Raw genomic sequence first — 21684 nt, 5'->3', positions numbered from 1 at the left:
ACATGGGGATGGTCAGGAGGCCATGATGGACAGAGGACAGTGGGCAAATTCTTCCTCTTTGAAGGACATCCTGGGATTATTAATGAGCACAGAGAGTCAGGAGCTCAGTTTAATGACCGTAACTGACAGTGTAGAGTCCCCTTCACTATACTGGGGCATTAGGACTCACACAGACCACAGGTTGAGCGCCCCCTGCTGGCCTCACTAACACCACTGCCAACAGTAGCCTAGTGTTCCCATGTGGTCTCCCATCCAGACACTGATCAGTGGGCGACAGGTGAGAGATGCAGAGAGTTAGCTGCCGGATAAACTTGAATAAGTAAAATCCGCTTCAAATATAAAGCAAAACTTAAATCAACTTACAAATGGCGGGAAAATAACTGGACTATGTTGAAATTAACTCAAATTAATTACTAAAATAAATCAAAACTGAAACAAACAGCTCAGTGTTGTCAGCACTGTTGCATCACAACAAGAAGGTCGCTGGTTTGAGTCCTGGCAGGATCAGCTGGCGTTACTGTGTGGAGTTTGCATGTTCTCCCCGTGTTGGCGTGGGTTTCCTCCGGGTGGTCCAGTTACCCTCACAGTCCAAACACATGCGCTATAGGGGAACTGATCAACTACACTGGCCGTAGTGTATGAGTGTGTGTGTGTGAATGTGAGAGTGTTTCCCAGTACTGGGTTGCAGCTGGAAGGGTTTCCACTGTGTAAAACATATGCTGGAATAGTTGGCGGTTCATTCTCCTGAGGCGACTCCTGATGAATAATGGACTAAGTTAAAGGAAAATGAGTGAATGAAACCAACACTAAATTAAAGGCATGATTAATAAAGGACAGATGCGCAGAGCTTCTACAATGCCAATCAGATTTGAAATGAAAGCTGTCATAGATTTGTAACCTATTTTAAGTCCATTTCTCAAACTCCCATGATCATTTCTTTCTAGATTTCTGCCACTGTATCTTTAAGAGCTGTAGCTGTAAATGAGCTGTGATTGGCTGAGAGCGTGCGGCGTGTGTGTGTGTGTGTGTGTGTCAGTTTAGTTCACACCGTCCTTCATCAGACGCTGAATGCAGAGCAGGTGTTAATGTGTGAATATGCTAATGGTACTTTCATTATTTCTCATGCTTTCTGCTCTCCATTCTCCTGAATCGAGCCGCTGATCTGTGAACAGCTCTGAGGAACAGGAGTGTGTGTTTCATCACACATTAACACTTTACACACTCGCAGATCAACAGGATCAACATTTCTGTGTTTAATTAATTCGTGTTTGTCCTTTTTTATTCAGATCGTAAAATTCAGAAGTTTTTAATGCATTCTAAACACATTCAGACGGCAGGTCAAATTAAGGACAAAGTGGCTTTAAAATGAATTAAATGTACATTTAGAGTGTATAAGAATTCAATATTTTAAAAGTGCATGTCAGAATAAGTTCAAAATCAAATTGAAATACATTAAAAATGTGTCCAGAATTCAGCCAGAAGTTTATTTACAATGCAGTCTAAAGTGAATGTACAAATTCATGTCATATAAGTTGAACATGTTATGACTGCATGTTGCAAGTTTGAAAGCACACTCTCAATGTGTTCACAAGGAAAATTAAAACTGATTCAGAATTTATTCAAAATGTGATAGAAATGTGCTCAAACTGCTTGCAAAATATGTTCAGAACAACATACATCCATCATGCATTCAAAGTGCATCAAGAATGCATTCAGCAGATTTCATAAAAATGCATTGATGTAGATTTAAAATGAAAATTGATGCAAAATGTGCATGCAATAAAAATGTGTTCACAAATCACGTACAAAATGCATTCAGAAAATATTCAAAATGCATGTACAAATGTGCTAAACAATATGCTCAAAATACAAGTCAAAATTGATTCAAAATGAAATGAAAACACGTCCAGAATGCATTCAGAAGCTGAACAATACATTAATATACATTTTGAATGAATGCCAAATGGGTTTAAAATTAATAAAATATACATTTAGAATTAAATTTTTAAAATGCATGTCAATATACCTAAAAAATTAAATTAAAACACATTTAAAATGCATCCAGAAAGCATTCAAGAGATTATTTTTACATTGCATAATATACATTTAGACCGGTGGTGTCCAAACTCAGTCCTGGAGGGCCGGTGTCCTGAAGAGTTTAGCTCCAACCCTAATCAAACACACCTGAACCAGCTAATTAAGCTCTTACTAGATATACTAGAACAGGGATGGGCAAACTTGATCCTCGAGGGCCGGTGTCCCTGCAGAGTTTTGTTCCAACACTAGTCAAACACACCAGAACAAATTAATCAGTGTCTTCAAGATCACTTGAACTCTATAGGGAGGTCTGTTTGAATAGGGTTGGAGCTAAACTATGCAGGGACTATGCAGCTAAACTATTAAAAATGCACCCAGAAAGCATTCAGATTTTAACAATGCATTCATATACATTTAGAACGAATTTCAAAATGCATGCCAAAATAATACAAATAATGTCCGCAATAAAAATGCATTTTAAAATTTCGAATTGGAGTCAAAATGTGTTAAAAAATCATGTCAAAACTGCATGCAACATTTATTCAGAATATATTCAAAATGCATATATATGCTCAGAATTGCATACATTTAAAATACATTTAAAGTGCATCAAGAAAGTGCATTAATTCACATTTAGAACGAATGTTAAAATGTGCATGCAATAAAAATGCATTCAGAATGCATGTTTAAAGTTTAAATGTGTACAAAATGTGTTAAAAATATTCCAAATGTGTTCAAAAATCATGTTAAATTGCATACTTAATGTATTCAGAATATATTCAAATTGCATATAAAATGTGCAGAAATATGCTCAAAAGGCATGTCACAATCTGTTCAAAATGAAATCAAAACACATCCAAAATGCATTCTAAAGTTCGTTTTTTACATTGCATTAATACAAATTTAGAATGAATGTCGAATGGGTTTAAAATTAATTAAATATACATTTGCATCAAGTGCATCAAGAATGGATTCAGAACTGCATTATAATGCATTTAGAATGAATGTCAAAATAATGCTAAATGTGCATGCAATAAAAATGCATCCATGTTAAAATGTTAATGTTAAAAGTTTGAAATGGTTTAAAAATATTCATATTATTATGTGTTAAAAAATCATGTTAAATTGCATACAAAATGTATTCAGAATATATTCAGATTAGATTCAACTTTATTGTCTTTACACATGTACAAGTACAATGCAACAAATTAAAACTATGCTCAAAATGCATGTCAAAATCTGTTCAAAATGAAATCAAAACACATCCAGAAAACATTCAGATGTCTGTTTCTTTACATTCCAATTTGAATTTAATATTTTAAAAGTGCATGTTATAATCTGTTAAACAAAAATCAAATATACACAGTTAAACAATGCATTTCAGTTAAACACACATACAGTATATATACACAGTTAAAGTCAGAATTATTAGCCCCCCTGTTTTTTCCCCAATTTCAGAATTTTTTCAACACATTTCTAAACATAATAGTGTTGATAACTCATCTCTAACAACTGATTTATTTTCTCTTTGTCATGATGACAGTAAATAATATTAGACTAGATATTCTTCAAGACACTTCTATACAGCTTAAAGTGACATTTAAAGGCTTCACTAGGGTAATTAGGGGAACTGGGCAGGTTAGGGTAATTAGGCAAGTTTTTGTGTAACGATGGTTTGTTCTGGAGACTATCGAGAAAAATATAGCTCTAAGGGGCGAATAATATTGACCTTAAAATGGTGTTTAAAAAAATTAAAAACTGCTTTTATTCTAGTCGGAATAAAACAAATAAGACTTTCTCCAGAAGTACAAATATTATCAGACATACTGTGAAAATGTCCTTGCTATGTTCAACATCATTTGGGAAATATTTAAAAAAGAAAAGAAATTCAAAAGGGGGCTAATAATTCTGACTTCAACTGTACATTTAGAATGATTGTAAGATGTGTTTACAATAAATTAAATATGCATTTAGAATGTATTAGAGTATAATTTGAATATATCTTCAAAAGTAAATCAAAATGCACCCAGAATGCATTCAGAATTTTTTTTAACAATACATTCATATACATTTAGAATGAATGTCAAAATAATGCAAAATGTGGAGAAATGCATGTTAAAATGTCAAATTGCAGTTAAATGTGTACAGAAATTATGTCAAACTGCATGCAACATTTATTTAAAATAGAAAAAGTGCATGTCAAAAATGTACAAAATATATGCTCAAAATGCTTGCAAAATCACAATACATTTATAATGCATCCAGATGCGTTCAGAAGTTAAACAATGTATTAGTTTACATGTTGAGATTAAATGCATTCAGAATACAGCTCAAAGAGCATATCAACATCAAATGTGTCCAGAATAAGCTGGAAATGCATGCATAATGTCTTCAGAATCCCAGGGCATGTTAAAATGCATTTTCAATGTTTTAATAAGCATAAATATGCTTCAGTTAAATTTAGTCGTTTAGCTGACGCTTTTGTCCAAAGTGACTTAAAATTGAGCAGACATTCAGCTATTCAACATGAAGAGGCAACACACACAACAAGTGTTCATTATACAAGCTGTTATATGCATGCTAAAATATGTCAAAGATAAATAAATTAATTAAAAATGTGTTCTAAACAATACATTAAATGCATGGCAAAATACGTTTTAACATAAAAAAATATTAAATGCATGCTAAAATATGTAACAAAATAATTAAGTAATAACATAATAATAAGTATGTACTAAGTTCATGCAAAAATGTGCAATAAATAAATAAGAAATATGTATTAAAAAAGCTATTAAATGCATGTTAAAATATGTAAAAAAATTATAAATAAATAAGAAATGTTTTTAAGAAGCTATTAAATGGACGCTAAAATATTTTAAAAATTAAATATTAAATGCGTGCTTAAATATCAAAAACATAATGAATAAATGGTCTAAAAAAGCTGTTACATGCATGCTAAAATATGTAAAATGTGTTAATAAAAAGTATGCTCTTAAAAAAAGCTAATAAATGTTGTTATTAAAAATATTAAATGAATAAATATGTTCTAAACAGCCATTAAATGCATGTACAAATGTTCCAAAAATAAATACAAAGAACATAAAAAGGCAATTAAATGCATGATACAATATGTAAAAAAATAAAATAAAAAGCACATTAATAAAATATGTTTAAAAAAACAATTAAATGCATGGTTAAAAGTCAATTTCTTTCTAAAATTTCTTTTCTAAAATAACACTTTTTTTATTTGTTTTGCTTTGTTTAAGTGTTCACTTTTAAAGACATCCAGAAGGCATTTGGGACGGCTTTCTCTGTGATGGACCCATGCTGTGCTGTATCCTGTCTAGACAGGATGTCAGACGGTCTCAGTGCTAGGGTGTTGTGGGAGTGGGCGGGGCTGAGCAGTGATTGACAGCTAAGACTCTTCATCTTTTCTCCTCTTCCTCCTCAGGGAGCAGGAGCTGAAGGTCCAACAGGCGCGCCACAGTCTGGAGGAGGCTCTGATGGCGGACGGTCTGGCCCGCGCTGCAGAATCCACAGTTTAGAGAGATCCCACAGGTCAGAAACACACACACACACACACACACACACACACACACACACACACACACACACACACACACACACACACACACACACACACACTCACACACACACACACACTCAAACAGAACACTACAGCATATACCACTGTTGTACAATGACTTTTCTAATTACCCTAACTTTACCCTAATTACCCTAGTGAAGCTTGTAAATGTCACTGTAAGCTGTATAGAAGTGTCTTGAAGAATATCTAGTCTAATATTATTTACTGTCATCATGATGAAGAGAAAATAAATCAGTTATTAGAGACGAGTTATTAACACTATTATGATTAGAAATCAGCGTAATGGTGGGTAAAGCGATGTGGCCTCACAGCAAGAAGGGCACTGGAGTCCCGGCTGGGTCAGTTGGTGTTTCTGTGTAGAGTTTGCATGTTCTCCCTGTGTTGGTGTGGGTTTCCTCCGGATGCTCTGGTTTCCCCCACAGTCCAAACACATGCGCTATAGGGGAACTGATCAACTACACTGGCCAGAGTGTATGAGTGTGTGTGAATGGGTGTTTCCCAGTGATGTGTTGCAGCTGGAAGGGCATCCGCTGTGTAAAACATATGCTGGAATAGTTGGCGGTTCATTCCGCTGTGATGACCTTTGATGAATAAAGGGACTATGCAGAAAATAAAATAAATACACTCGCCGGCCACTTTATTAGGGACACCTGTCCAACTGCTTGTTAACGCAAGTTTCTAATCAGCCAATCACATGGCAGCAGCTCACTGCATTTAGGCATGTAGACATGGTCAAGAGGATCTGCTGCAGTTCAGAGCGAGCATCAGAATGGGGAAGAAAGGGGATTTAAGTGTCTTTAAACGTGGCATGGTTGTTGCTGCCAGACGGGCTGCTCTGATAATTTCAGAAACTGCTGATCTACTGGGATTTTCACGCACAACCATCTCTAGGGTTTACAGAGAATGCTCCGACAAAGAGGAAATATCCAGTGAGCGGCAGTTCTGTGGGTGCAAATGCCTTGTTGATGAGGTCAGAGGAGAATGGCCAGACTGGTTCCAGCTGATAGAAAGGCAACAGTAACTCAAATAAGCACTCGCTACAACCGAGCTCTGCAGAAGAGCATCTCTGAACACACAACACGTCCAACCTTGAGGTGGATGGGCTACAGCAGCAGAAGAGCACACCGGGTGCCACTCCTGTCAGCTAAGAACAGGAAACTGAGGCTACAATTCACACAGACTCACCAAAACTGGACAATAGAAGATTGGAGAAACGTTGCTGCTCTGATGAGTCTCCATTTCTGCTGACACATTCAGATGCTCGGCTCAACAGCATGAAAGCATGGATCATCCTGCCTTGTATCAGCGGTTCAGGCTGGTGGTGGTGGTGTAATGGTGTGGGGGGAGATTTTCTTTGGGTCCATTAGTACCAATTGAGCATCAACGCCACAGCCTACCTGAGTATTGCTGCTGACCATGTCCATCCCTTTATGAGCACAGTGTCTCCATCTTCTGATGGCTACTTCCAGCAGGATAACGCAGCATGTCATAAAGCTCAATCATCTCAGACTGGTTTCTTGAACATGACGATGAGTTCACTGTACTCAAATGGCCTCCACAGTCACCAGAGCTCAATCCAATAGAGCAGCTTTGGGATGTGGTGGAACGGGAGATTGGCATCATGGATGTGCAGCCGACAAATCTGCAGCAACTGTGTGATGCTATCATGACAATATGGAGCAAAATCTCTGAGGAATATTTCCAGTAGCTTGTTGAATCTACAACACCAAGGATTAAGGAGGTTCTGAAAGCAAAAAGGGGGTCAGACCCAGTACTAGTGAGGTGTACCTAATAAAGTGGCCAGTGAGTGTACATAACATAGAACATAACATTGACAGTACATTATGTTGACTGTCATCGGTCAGTAAATAAATCCTATAACCAATCAATTAGGACTATTTTGCACACAACCGACAACACACACACACACAACACACACACTTACACAACAACTAAATGAATATTAGCCATGCACTATGATGGATGTTTGTCATTAGGGTGTGATGATGTTTGTTTGTTGTTATGGAACACTAACACACTTCACTGACAGTGAAAGCATCAGTCTTGCTGCATGTGATCATGTGTTGATATCTCAGCGTCTGTGTGTGTGTGTGTGTGTGTGTGTGTCTGTGTGAATGAGTGAGATTGTGTGTTTGTTTTCTGTGCAAGTCTGTGACTGAGTGTGTATACATGTCTGTAATAGTGCGTGTGCATGTGTATGCTTGCATTAGCGTGTGTGGATGTATGTGTGTGGATGAGCAGGTGTGTGTTATTGGATGTGTGTCTACGTACGTGTGAGTAAGTGTGTCTGTTAGTGTATGTGTGGATGAGCATGTGTGTGCGAATAATTGTGTTTGTGTGTGCGTGTGTGCGTGTGTGCGTGTGTGTGTGTGTGTGTGTGTGTGTGTGTGTGTGTGTGATGGAGATGTGCAGTAAAGGCTCAGAGGTCGCGTGTCATGAAATATTCAGAGCTTCATTAAGTCTGACGTTCAACAGCCTCTTCATCATCATCGTCATCATCATCTGACACTGTTTAAGGGAATTAAGAGTTCATATTCCTTCATTGCCCTGTGTGTGTGTGTGTGTGTGTGTGTGTGTGTGTGTGTGTGTGTGTGTGTGTGTGTGTGTGTGTGTGTGTGCTGTGGTGGATCAGCTCTTGAATACTGATGCGTTCACAGATGGATGAACAGCCACTGAAACACACTTTCCTGAATAATCAGACTGATTTACATTCGCTGAGGCCTCTCTCTCTCTCTCTCTCTCTCTCTCTCTCTCTCTCTCTCTATCTCTCTCTCTCTCTCTCTCTCTCTCTCTCTCACACACACACACACACAGTGAAATGTCTTTATTTGTTGTGTCTCGATCACCAAAGCTGATGTTCTTCGTTTTGTTTGCTGTGATGAAGCTGTTCTGTAATTGGATGAGGGCTGTGGAATGTGGGCGGTCTTATGTTTATTTCTATATCTCTTCATCCAATACAATATGTTGAAGCAGCTTTCAGGCAATAAATGAATGCTGGTTTTGTACGTGAAGTGATGATTCTGTTAGTTATATTAGGGATAAAGTACATCAGGAGGTTGTATACACTAACCTGCACATTATTCAGACAAAGTCAAAACACAACAGAAACGAAAACAGCTGATGGAGTATACACTAACCTGCACATTATTCAGACACTAGATGGAGACAAACAGTCAAAAACACAACAGAAACTAAAACAGCTGATGGAGTATACACTAACCTGCACATTATTCAGACACTAGATGAAGACAAACAGACAAAAACACAACAGAAACTAAAACAGCTGATGGAGTATACACTAACCTGCGCATTATTCAGACACTAGATGGAGACAGTCAAAAACACAACAGAAACTAAAACAGCTGATGGAGTATACACTAACCTGCGCATTATTCAGACACTAGATGGAGACAAACAGTCAAAAACACAACAGAAACTAAAACAGCTGATGGAGTATACACTAACCTGAGCATTATTCAGACACTAGATGGAGACAAACAGTCAAAAACACAACAGAAACTAAAACAGCTGATGGAGTATACACTAACCTGCGCATTATTCAGACACTAGATGGAGACAAACAGTCAAAAACACAACAGAAACTAAAACAGCTGATGGAGTATACACTAACCTGCGCATTATTCAGACACTAGATGGAGACAAACAGTCAAAAACACAACAGAAACTAAAACAGCTGATGGAGTATACACTAACCTGCACATTATTCAGACACTAGATGGAGACAAACAGTCAAAAACACAACCGAAACTAAAACAGCTGATGGAGTATACACTAACCTGCACATTATTCAGACACTAGATGGAGACAAACAGTCAAAAACACAACAGAAACTAAAACAGCTGATGGAGTATACACTAACCTGCACATTATTCAGACACTAGATGGAGACAAACAGTCAAAAACACAACCGAAACTAAAACAGCCGATGGAGTATACTCTAACCTGCACATTATTCAGACACTAGATGGAGACAAACAGTCAAAAACACAACCGAAACTAAAACAGCTGATGGAGTATACACTAACCTGCACATTATTCAGACACTAGATGGAGACAAACAGTCAAAAACACAACAGAAACTAAAACAGCTGATGGAGTATACACTAACCTGCACATTATTCAGACACTAGATGGAGACAAACAGTCAAAAACACAACCGAAACTAAAACAGCCGATGGAGTATACTCTAACCTGCACATTATTCAGACACTAGATGGAGACAAACAGTCAAAAACACAACCGAAACTAAAACAGCTGATGGAGTATACACTAACCTGCACATTATTCAGACACTAGATGGAGACAAACAGTCCAAAACACAACAGAAACTAAAACAGCTGATGGAGTATACACTAACCTGCGCATTATTCCGACACTAGATGGAGACAAACAGTCAAAAACAACAGAAACTAAAACAGCTGATGGAGTATACACTAACCTGCGCATTATTCCGACACTAGATGGAGACAAACAGTCAAAAACAACAGAAACTAAAACAGCTGATGGAGTATACACTAACCTGCGCATTACTCAGACACTAGATGGAGACAAACAGACAAAAACACAACAGAAACTAAAACAGCTGATGGAGTATACACTAACCTGAGCATTATTCAGACACTAGATGGAGACAAACAGTCAAAAACACAACAGAAACTAAAACAGCTGATGGAGTATACACTAACCTGCGCATTATTCAGACACTAGATGGAGACAAACAGACAATAACACAACAGAAACTAAAACAGCTGATGGAGTATACACTAACCTGCACATTATTCAGACACTAGATGGAGACAAACAGTCAAAAACACAACAGAAACTAAAACAGCTGATGGAGTATACACTAACCTGCACATTATTCAGACACTAGATGGAGACAAACAGTCAAAAACACAACAGAAACTAAAACAGCTGATGGAGTATACACTAACCTGCACATTATTCAGACACTAGATGGAGACAAACAGTCAAAAACACAACAGAAACTAAAACAGCTGATGGAGTATACACTAACCTGCACATTATTCAGACACTAGATGGAGACAAACAGTCAAAAACACAACAGAAACTAAAACAGCTGATGGAGTATACACTAACCTGCACATTATTCAGACACTAGATGGACACAAACAGTCAAAAACACAACAGAAACTAAAACAGCTGATGGAGTATACACTAACCTGCACATTATTCAGACACTAGATGGAGACAAACAGTCAAAAACACAACAGAAACTAAAACAGCTGATGGAGTATACACTAACCTGCACATTATTCAGACACTAGATGGAGACAAACAGTCAAAAACACAACAGAAACTAAAACAGCTGATGGAGTATACACTAACCTGCACATTATTCAGACACTAGATGGAGACAAACAGTCAAAAACACAACAGAAACTAAAACAGCTGATGGAGTATACACTAACCTGCACATTATTCAGACACTAGATGGAGACAAACAGTCAAAAACACAACAGAAACTAAAACAGCTGATGGAGTATACACTAACCTGCACATTATTCAGACACTAGATGGAGACAAACAGTCAAAAACACAACAGAAACTAAAACAGCTGATGGAGTATACACTAACCTGCACATTATTCAGACACTAGATGGAGACAAACAGTCAAAAACACAACAGAAACTAAAACAGCTGATGGAGTATACACTAACCTGCACATTATTCAGACACTAGATGGAGACAAACAGTCAAAAACACAACCGAAACTAAAACAGCTGATGGAGTATACACTAACCTGCACATTATTCAGACACTAGATGGAGACAAACAGTCAAAAACACAACCGAAACTAAAACAGCCGATGGAGTATACTCTAACCTGCACATTATTCAGACACTAGATGGAGACAAACAGTCAAAAACACAACAGAAACTAAAACAGCTGATGGAGTATACACTAACCTGCACATTATTCAGACACTAGATGGAGACAAACAGTCCAAAACACAACAGAAACTAAAACAGCTGATGGAGTATACACTAACCTGCGCATTATTCCGACACTAGATGGAGACAAACAGTCAAAAACAACAGAAACTAAAACAGCTGATGGAGTATACACTAACCTGCGCATTACTCAGACACTAGATGGAGACAAACAGACAAAAACACAACAGAAACTAAAACAGCTGATGGAGCATACACTAACCTGCGCATTATTCAGACACTAGATGGAGACAAACAGACAATACCAGCTGATGGAGTACACACTAATGATGTTGCTTTATGTGACTCTAAAGCAGTGTCTACTTTAAATGTATTCTATAGTCTTTGATGGCGAGCGTGCAGGGCGTAATCAAGCACTCACAATTTATAATAAGCAGTTTTCATTGAATAAAATACATCGTGTCTGTGGAGAGTCCCTGTAAACCATGTATACAAGTGTGTGTGCGTGTGTCCTCTATCAGTGTTGTGATGCTGGAATGTTGTTTGTCTTTCCATGGGTTTAATTTGTTTATGAGGTGCAGGCCTGAGATCTGGAGCTCCGACACAAAACCCAATTTAAATACAAATGACTGAGCTCCACAATCCGGCAGCATCTGCATTCAGTCCAGAGGAGGCGGCGGCGCAGGGTCACATGGTGCACTGCTGAGATAAATGAGGCTGTCTGCTTTATGGAGACCACACTTCCCTACATTCAGACGTGTTCACACACACACACTCGCAAAAGCACGCACGTGCAAGCACACACAATTACAGGCTTAAATGCACACACACACACACACACACAGACAAACGTGTGTGTGTGATAACTGATAAATATGATCTATAATTATCAATAATTATCAAAATATTAATTACGGTAGGGATGCTATCAGCCTGCTGATGAGTGCTGCCTGCTTTTTCCAAACGTAACGCCTGGCCTTCAATCCAGAGAGTTCAATTTGAGTATCATCAGAGCAGAGAGTTTATTTTCTGATGATCTGAGGCCCCGTTTACACTAGTGCTTTTAGTTTTAAAACGTTGTTTTAGATCAAAAACGATCCGTGTCCACACTAGCGTTTCTGAACATATCTCCGTCCACACGACGCCACCAAAAGCGTGTATCACGTGACCATTGGCGCACTCTGGGCATGAGTGTTCTAGTATAAACAGGAAGCATGCGTCTCGCTCTGCATTTGATTATTGTTAGTCAACAAATGCCGGTTGAACAATGAACGCGATGGCAAAGAGAGCAAGAGAGGTGTTTTTGTGGACAGACGACGAGGTCGAGTTACTAAACGTAACAAATGAATAACTGCACAATGCCGCCTAAAACAGACAACAGTGCAAACAGCGCTCTCATTTCTGTGTGCATGTTGTTGTGTACAGTGAAGGCTGGTCTGCTGTCTCCCGGTAGCGTTAAAGTCATGTGTTATAGTCATGTGATAGGGGCTTGACCAATAAGGGAAGGATACGCAATGACACAAAAGCCCCAATCAGCTAGCGAATCTCAGCAGCTCCGCCTCCGTTTCCAGATGTCTCTGTTTTCCCTCATCCACACTGAGACGGAGCAGCAGCGCTTCAGAATGAAAACAGCCTCTCCAGTGTTTACAAAACGCTCCGATTTCGGCGCTCAAACTCCGGCGTAGTGTGGACGGATGGCGTAACCGTAGCCAAACTTATGTGTTTCCAAACTAAAACACATTAGTGCAAACGGGGCCTGAAAGTCCTTCAGATGCCTTTTGGCAAACTCCAGGTGTGCTGTGTCTTACGTTTTGGAATAAGGCTGCAGCGTAACAAAAGGTGGACAAAGTGAAGCGCTGTGAATACTTTCTGGATGCTTTGAATGTGTGTGTTGCGATGTTAATTTTTAATTAATGTTGCTGTTCAGATGCTTCAACAGTGGACATTGTGTGCGTGTGTGTGTGTGTGTGTGTTAATTACCCTGGTTATCCTCCATCTCAACGTGAGTGTAAAGCTGTTAATGAAGATGTAAATGAGCGTCTCTCTATGATGGACACATTAGCAGCTAAAAGCACTGGTGTGTGTGTGTGTGTGTGTGTGTGTGTGTGTGTGTGTGCATAATTAAAAACACTTGTGTGCTGATTAGGTGTAATTGTGCTTGTGAAGATGTGTGTGTGTGTGTGTGTGTATTAGCAGAAAGCCTTCATTAGTGCTGAAAGTGTTGTGATGTTGTTAATGAGTGATTGAATTCAACTAAAGCTGTTGCTCAAATTATCTCAATCACACACCAACAGAAGAACATCCCTCTTACACACACACACACACACACACACACACACACATACACACTTGCTCACTTATTTCTTTAAACACACTTCTGTACATTCACCATCAGACATATTTATTTATAGTGCTTCATTTATCAGATTATAAGAGCTGAATAAGTGTGTGTCTGACTGTGAGTTTAGTCTGTGTGTGTGTGTGTGTGTGTGTGTGTGTGTGTGTGTGTGTGTGTGTGTGTGTGTGTGTCTGACTGTGAGTTTAGTCTGTGTGTGTGTGTGTGTGTGTGTGTGTGTGTGTGTGTCTGACTGTAAGTTTAGTCTGTGTGTGTGTGTGTGTGTGTGTGTGTGTGTGTGTGTGTGTGTGTGTGTGTGTGTGTGTGTGTGTGTGTCTGACTGTGAGTTTAGTCTGTGTGTGTGTGTGTGTGTGTGTCTGACTGTGAGTTTAGTCTGTGTGTGTGTGTGTGTGTGTGTGTGTGTGTGTGTGTGTGTGTGTGTGTCTGACTGTGAGTTTAGTCTGTGTGTGTGTGTGTGTGTGTGTGTCTGACTGTGAGTTTAGTCTGTGTGTGTGTGTGTGTGTGTGTGTGTGTGTGTGTGTGTGTGTGTGTGTTTTTGCATCAAGTTTAACTAGATGAAAATGAGATATACAGTATCTAGTGTGTCTCACAGCACTCAGGTCGCTGGTTTAAGTCCCAGTTGGTGTTTCTGTGTGGAGTTTGCATGTTCTCCCCGTGTTGGCGTGGGTTTCCTCCGGGTGCTCCAGTTTCCCCCACAGTCCAAACACATGCGCTATAGGGGAACTGATCAACTAAACTGGCCGTAGTGTATGAGTGTGTGAATGTGTGTACATGGGTGTTTCCCAGTACTGGGTTGCAGCTGCAAGGGCATCCGCTGTGTAAAACATATGCTGAATAAGTTGGTGGTTCATTCCTCTGTGGCGACCCCTGATTTATTAAGGGACTAAGCCGATAAATATAATGAATGAATGAATGAATACCTAGTGTTTCATCAATCTTTTGTATTCATTTATGTGATAAAAAACAAGGAAATAATGAACAGATGAACAGATCAAAATAAACATCAGAGATCATACGAGTCTTATCTGTACATCATTCATGAACGCCTGTACCGTATCAGTAGATTAAGCTGTTTGTTTATTTTATTTATACTTGAAATGAAGTTTATTTGCAGAAACAGATAACTCTGTCTTTACTCATTAATTTAGAAAACAAGTGTTTATCTTTAATTAAAGAGTACATGATTAATGGAAACCATTTAAACTGGAGGAAATCATTTGTTTGCAAACTAAAAAAAATCCTGCAAAAAGTAAATATAGTAAAATACTGCTTCAAAATGCTCATAACTGAGGTCAATACTTTTGCTAATGATATTTTTTTTGTTTCTAGTTATGGTATATTAATGTTTTTTTTTTTTTTTTTGGGGGGGGTGTTATAAATGTCAGTGTAATTTTGATTGATCTTGGTTTTATTTTTGTGCATGTTAAAATAATCACTCATTCATTCATTTTCTTTTTGGCTTAGTCCCTTTATTAATCAGGGGTCAGTGTTTAATCCATACACAATCATTTACACACATATACTATGAACCATTTAGCCTACCCAGTTCCCCTATAGCGCATGTGTTTGGACTGTTGGGGAACCCGGAGCACCCGGAGGAAACTCACGCCCACACGGGGAGAACATGCAAACTCCACACAGAAACACCAGTGATTTTCTTTCTGTGAGGTGATTGTGCTATGCAATGCACCACCTTTCTGCCCCTAAAACGAATAATGAGAAAAAAAATTAAACATATATGTGCAATACAACATGAGTAGCAGTGCGATGTGTCTGTATATCAGCACTGGTGGGAGGCGTGAGTTAGTGTTCCACCAAAGCGAACATACAGCCATATCTCACTGCTGCTCATGTGATATTGCGTTTACACAACAGTTTGACAGCATAATCGTGTATATAAAAAAAGAAGATCAAACAGGGAGAGTCTGAAAACACTTTTGTATGAGGAACTACTTTCTTCCGCCATTCATTCACATCTGCAGCTGACATCAGAACAGCAGAAACTGCCGCTCATTCACCACCTCACTGTAGAGCTAGTGTTTGAATGATTCTCTAGCGTAGTGGCTCTCAAGTACCACCTCAGACAAAAATTGTCTCTTTACGTTCCACCATAATGACCAGTAATGAAATATAGTAGCACAGTAGGCTAAATAAAGCAGCTACAGCACTGCACAGTTGAAAAATGAGGCAGATTAATTCCTATTATTAAGAATATGTATTATTGTCAGCCACTTTAAACATTATAAATAGTTTGAACAATAACTATGCTGGCAGACAAAAGCAAAACTAAACTAAAAAACTTCACCGTTTAATTCAGAATGTGCTTTTAAATGTTAATTAAAAATGACACTGTGCTTAAAACGTAAAAACAAAACTGCTGTACTTTCATTCATTCATTCATTTTCTTTTTGGCTTAGCCCCTTTATTATTCTGGGGTTGCCACGGCGGAATGAACCACCAATTTATCCAGCATATGTTTTACGCAGCGGATGCCCTTCCATCCGCTGGGAAGCATCCACACACACTCATTCACACTCATACACAACAGACAATTTAGCCTACCCAGTTCACCTGAACCGCATGTGTTTGGACTGTGGAACAAACCGAAGCACCCAGAGGAAACCCACGCGAACACAGGGAGAACATGCAAACTCCACACAGAAACGCCAGCTTACCCAGCCAGGACTTGAACCAGCAACCTTCTTTCAGTGAGGCGACAGCTCTACCTACTGTACTAGTAAAGTATTGTTATGTTATGTTGTTATGTTTGATGAATAGTAGACTATTCATCAAAACTTGGAAACCTGGTAAATATAGGATAAATGTTGTGTATATATATATATATATATATATATATATATATATATATATATATATATATATATATATATATATATATATATATATATATAATTTGAATATATTTATATTTGTATACATTTTGAAATAAGTTGCATTTACACATGACATATTTGTATATATTTAAAATCTAAACGTTGACTTGTATTTTAAATATTTGATCCGTAATGGCTTAAATTAGAAATGAGATCGGCTGCAGGTCATTTACAGTCGGCCTGTGTGTGTCAGAAAAGCGAGTGATTAAATGCACACAGTGCTTGACCAATACATATGTGCTGTGTTTTCGTGATTTGGTGCGAATAAGATCACCTTTAAAGTGAACTGTGAAGCTTGGGTTAACTGCGCACTGTTTTCAAGCAGACTCGGGTACGGTTCGCAGTCCCTCCATCTGTGCACTGGGAGACTAACTTTAACTAGATTCCACCTCTAAGCTCCTAGCATGGCAAAGTGGCTTGAGTCTATGTTCTGAGTCTCGCGCCATTTGAATCACGTCCAAATTAATACGAATAAATCTGAGGTGACAAACTAAACCGAAAGCCATGTCCGCTGCTTAACAAAACAAATAACTTTATATATTGAAAACACTCAACTCAACTCAACTCACTTTATTTCTATAGCACTTTCACAAATCACAATGGATTACCAAAGTGCTGTACATAAAATCAAATAAAAAGCATGTAAAATATACATAAAACCAAAATACATAAACTCATATGACATGATTAAAAGCTAAAGAAAATAAGTGTGTTTTCAGTGACCTCTGAAAAGACTCAAAAGTTTGAGCTGTTCTTACAGAGAGTGGGAGATCGTTCCAGAGTCTTGGAGCTGCTACTGAGAAAGCTCTATCACCTCGACATTTTAAGCGTGATCTAGGAACTTGCAAATAGAGACGATCCATAGAGCGAAGAGATCTCACAGGTTGGTGCATAATAATTAGCTCAGAGATATACTCAGGGGCCAGGCCGTGGAGGGATTTAAAAACACACAACAGAACTTTGTACTGAATTCTAAACTGGATTGGCAGCCAGTGTAGGGAAACAAGTACAGGTGTAATGTGCTCTCGTTTTTTTGTGCCTGTTAAAAGCCTGGCAGCTGCGTTCTGGACCAGCTGCAGTCGCGAGAGAGAGGCCTGACTCACACCCAGATACAATGCATTGCAATAGTCCAGACGAGAAGAAATAAAAGCATGCACAACTTTCTCCAAATCACTGAAAGAGAGGATAGGCTTTAGCTTGGCAATATATCTAAAATAGAAAAAACTATTTTTGACAACCGCATTAATTTCCCGATCAAATTTAAGCTCAGAGTCAAAGATAGTCTGAACCTTTTTGAAAACACACACTATTTTACACAACCACGAGCACACGTTCAACACATTTGTAATAATTGTTTTACCAATAATGCAGCATGAGGAAAATCCTGAGTTTGCAGTGACTGAAATGCAACACAACAGCACTGGTCTTCTCTAGCGCGTGTGTATCTGCATCTTCCTCTGGCAATGCACTAGGGCTGCTCGATTTTGGGAAAAATCATAATCACGATTATTTTGGTCGTAATTGTAATCACGATTATTCTAAACGATTATCAGTTGAAGTCAAAATTATTAGCGCTCCTGAGATTTTAGTTTTTTTAAATGACTATTTCCCAAATGATGTTAAACACAGCAAGGAATTTTAACAGTGTTTCCTCTAATATTTTTTTTTTCTGGAGAAAGTCTTATTTGTTTTATTTTAGCTAGAATAAAAGCAGGTTTAAATATTTGGAAACCCATTTTAGGGTCAATATTATTAGCCCCCTTAAGCAATACATTTCTTGTAGAAGAATCTACTGTTATACAATGACTTGCCTAATTACTCTAATTACGCCTTTGAATTGCACTTTAATCTAAATGCTTGTATTTTGAAAAACATCTAGTAAAATGTTATGTACTGTCATCATAGCAAAGATAAAACAAATCAGTAATTAGACATGATAAATCAAAACTATTATGTTCAGAAATAAGTTTAAAAAAACTTCTTTCCATTAAACAGAAATTGGAGGAAAAGGGTTGCTAATATTCAGGAGGGCTAATAATTCTGACTTCAACTGTATATATACAGTTATATTCCACCCTGCAAAGGAAAGAGAAATAAATACAATAGAATAAAAATATGAAACAAACTGTGCTTTAAGCATCTCCACCCTAAGAAAAACGCTTTAGCTACAAAAATCCTTCAGTCAAGAGCAGTAAGGGATGTTTGATTAGTGTGAAATGCTGCCGCCTGTTTTATCATTGTCACTTTAATGGTTTCTCTTTCACGTGTCTTTTGATCCTCAACTCGTTTGTTTATTACGCAAATGAGGGTTAATATGAATAATCACTAATCACCGCGTTTTGACACCTATTTGACCATTAAAGCGCTCATGTTTAGATGACTTTAGATGTTTGCGCTCCTCTGCTCGTCTCAGTGTGCGAAAGAGACCGAATGCTGACCGAGTGCTTATGCGTGTGCGCGTGTTGCACACACACATAAGCACCCGGTCTTTCGCGCTTTTGGTATATGATGCAATAATCGTTTATCTCGATTAATGGTTTTTCATAATCACTAGAAGATTTCGATTAATTGCACAGCCCTACTCTGCACCTAGCGGATTGATTTTTAACATCTGATGACGCAATGCACTAAAGTAAACATTCAAAGCACACTAGCATATTCGTACACTGCAGGGAACAGCCAATGCTGTCTGATCACATGACTCTCAGCGTTCTTCCACGTACCACTAAATGGAAGCAGGAGTGGTACGTGTACCACAGTTTGAGAACCACTGCTCAAGCGTAATGTCTAAAGTGATGACAAAACAGCAGATTGTGCTCACATTGTAAGTTTATAGGGCTGAACAGCGTGAAATGCCATCAGTCTACAGAGATTTCCCAGTGTTTCTCTGCTGCAGTCAGGAGATCTCAATAATGAACCCAAAGCAAAGCAAACACTAGCAGATTACTATGGTTTAAATACAGCACTACAACATAGAGATCGACTCAGAATGTCACTTACCTGTTTAATAATGATTTGATCTGCTGTAGTTTGAAATCACAATGAGTGTTTCTCCTCTGAGGGCTTATTATGCGGTCTCTGTCGCCATCTTGTGGCGGAGCGTCAACCCTCTTTGCTCTGCTCAGTATGACAGGTTGATGTCCGCCGATGTGCTGTCTCTCAGAAATGATACACATGTAAAATAGCCACTGTCCTTATAAATAAACTGCGTAGCTCTGATCTAAACTACTACATTCTTGACTAAAAAGCCTCAAAAGTACATGATGTTGTCCAACAGCTGCAACATTTGTCAAGTTGTCGTGAGTTTATTAATTTGCTGTCATGTGAGCGGAGTAATACAGAAGAGTGAAGAGGCTGTGCGAGTGCTGCTATTGCAGAATATCACACGGCTATCAGCCAATCGGATTCGAGGACAGACTGAACTGTTGTTTTTATATATATATATATATATATATATATATATATATATATATATATATATATATATATATATATATATATATAATTTTTAATATATATATATATATATATATATATATATATATATATATATATATATATATATAATTGACAACATATTGTATGTTTTCAGCTCATTTTAACATGATCATGTTTAAAATATACATAACTCTACATTCCTGATGTTGTCTTCTGCTGTGTTTTTGATGCAGGCGGGGTCACGTGATCATCCAGGATATGATGTCATCAGTCTGCATCATCAGCAGCAGTTGAATCAAGCACAGGTTCATCACTCATCACAGATATCGCTTCAATAAAGGCCTTTTCTAGAGCTTCTATTTTGATGTACATATCCATATATATATATATATATATATGATTGAGAATTGAGGACGCTTCTCTTATGTGGGCCGGACAGACGGAAACAAACACAGCAATAATCCTCCAATCAGGTTCTGCCGCTGGATGTCTTTACTTTCAGGTCTGATGCGACGCTCGCTCAGATTCTCTCTCTTCAGGGCTCGTGGCGAATGATTAACGCTTTTACAAACGTATGAATGGGGAAAACAACCTGCTTATTTAAGAAAATAAATTTTATACCTTGAGATGAAATTGTGTACATTTCTTGCGTCATTTCTAGAGTAAATAAATGATTATATTCTCAGATATGAGCTGGTGTTTTATTTCTTACACTCTTTCACAATGTACATCTGGATTATCTGTTTCATATTCATAATATACCGCATCTTCAGAAGCTCACATCAGTTTCAATTCAGCTATAAAATGAGCGATAAATAAAAAGACATGTCACAACTGTCTAGCACAATTCACAATAAAAATGTTAACCTAACCCAAAATATAAACGAATAAACAGACGTTACGCCTCTTCTGAATATATTCATAATCCGTATATCCTGCATTTTACAGTATAACATGCTGTAAACACTCCATGGTCATGCGTACTACAAAAAATGATCATTTACTCTTAAACGCTTCCTTTTTTTTTTTTTCAAAATTAGAGTCCCATATACATAGTAAAACAGCCTTATCACCCTGCAGCCCCAGAGCGGTCACTCACTGAAGCTATGCAAGGCTGAGCCTGGTTAGTAGCTAGATGGGAGACCACATGGGAACACTAGACTGCTGTTGGCAGTGGTGTTAGTACGGCCAGCAGGGGGCGCCGTCTTTCAGATGAAATGTTAAACTGAGCTCCTAACTCTCTATGCTCATTAATAATCACATATTCTGGTAAATAGTAGGGGTGTAACCCCGGTGTCCTGGCCAAACTCCCTCCATCAGCCATTACCCATCATGGCCTCCCAATCATCTCCATCCACTGAACTGACTAAATCACTATCTCTCCACTCCACCTAT

At 38.1% G+C, this 21684-nt stretch overlaps 1 protein-coding gene and 1 long non-coding RNA gene across 2 annotated transcripts in view; one reads left to right on the top strand and one right to left on the bottom strand.

The window, feature by feature from the left end:
* Positions 1-20978, top strand: part of mbd2 (methyl-CpG binding domain protein 2) — a 55027-nt gene extending 34049 nt beyond the window's left edge. The window contains 2 exon segments of the mRNA NM_212768.1: positions 5489-5595; positions 20523-20978. Coding sequence (NP_997933.1) covers positions 5489-5582 — 94 coding nt within the window. The 3' untranslated portion in view covers positions 5583-5595; positions 20523-20978.
* Positions 8863-11395, bottom strand: LOC141385727 (uncharacterized). The gene is made up of 3 exons (XR_012406629.1): positions 10206-11395; positions 9067-9794; positions 8863-8986 (listed from the first exon to the last, which is right to left on the bottom strand). It is a non-coding gene; the product is annotated as an uncharacterized lncRNA (long non-coding RNA).
* Positions 20979-21684: the final 706 nt, after the last annotated feature.

Source organism: Danio rerio, chromosome 5, assembly GCF_049306965.1.
Source record: "Danio rerio strain Tuebingen ecotype United States chromosome 5, GRCz12tu, whole genome shotgun sequence".
Lineage (NCBI taxonomy): Eukaryota > Metazoa > Chordata > Actinopteri > Cypriniformes > Danionidae > Danio > Danio rerio.
The sequence above is the reverse complement of the archived record's forward strand: the minus strand, read 5'-3'. Positions and strand labels throughout refer to the sequence as shown.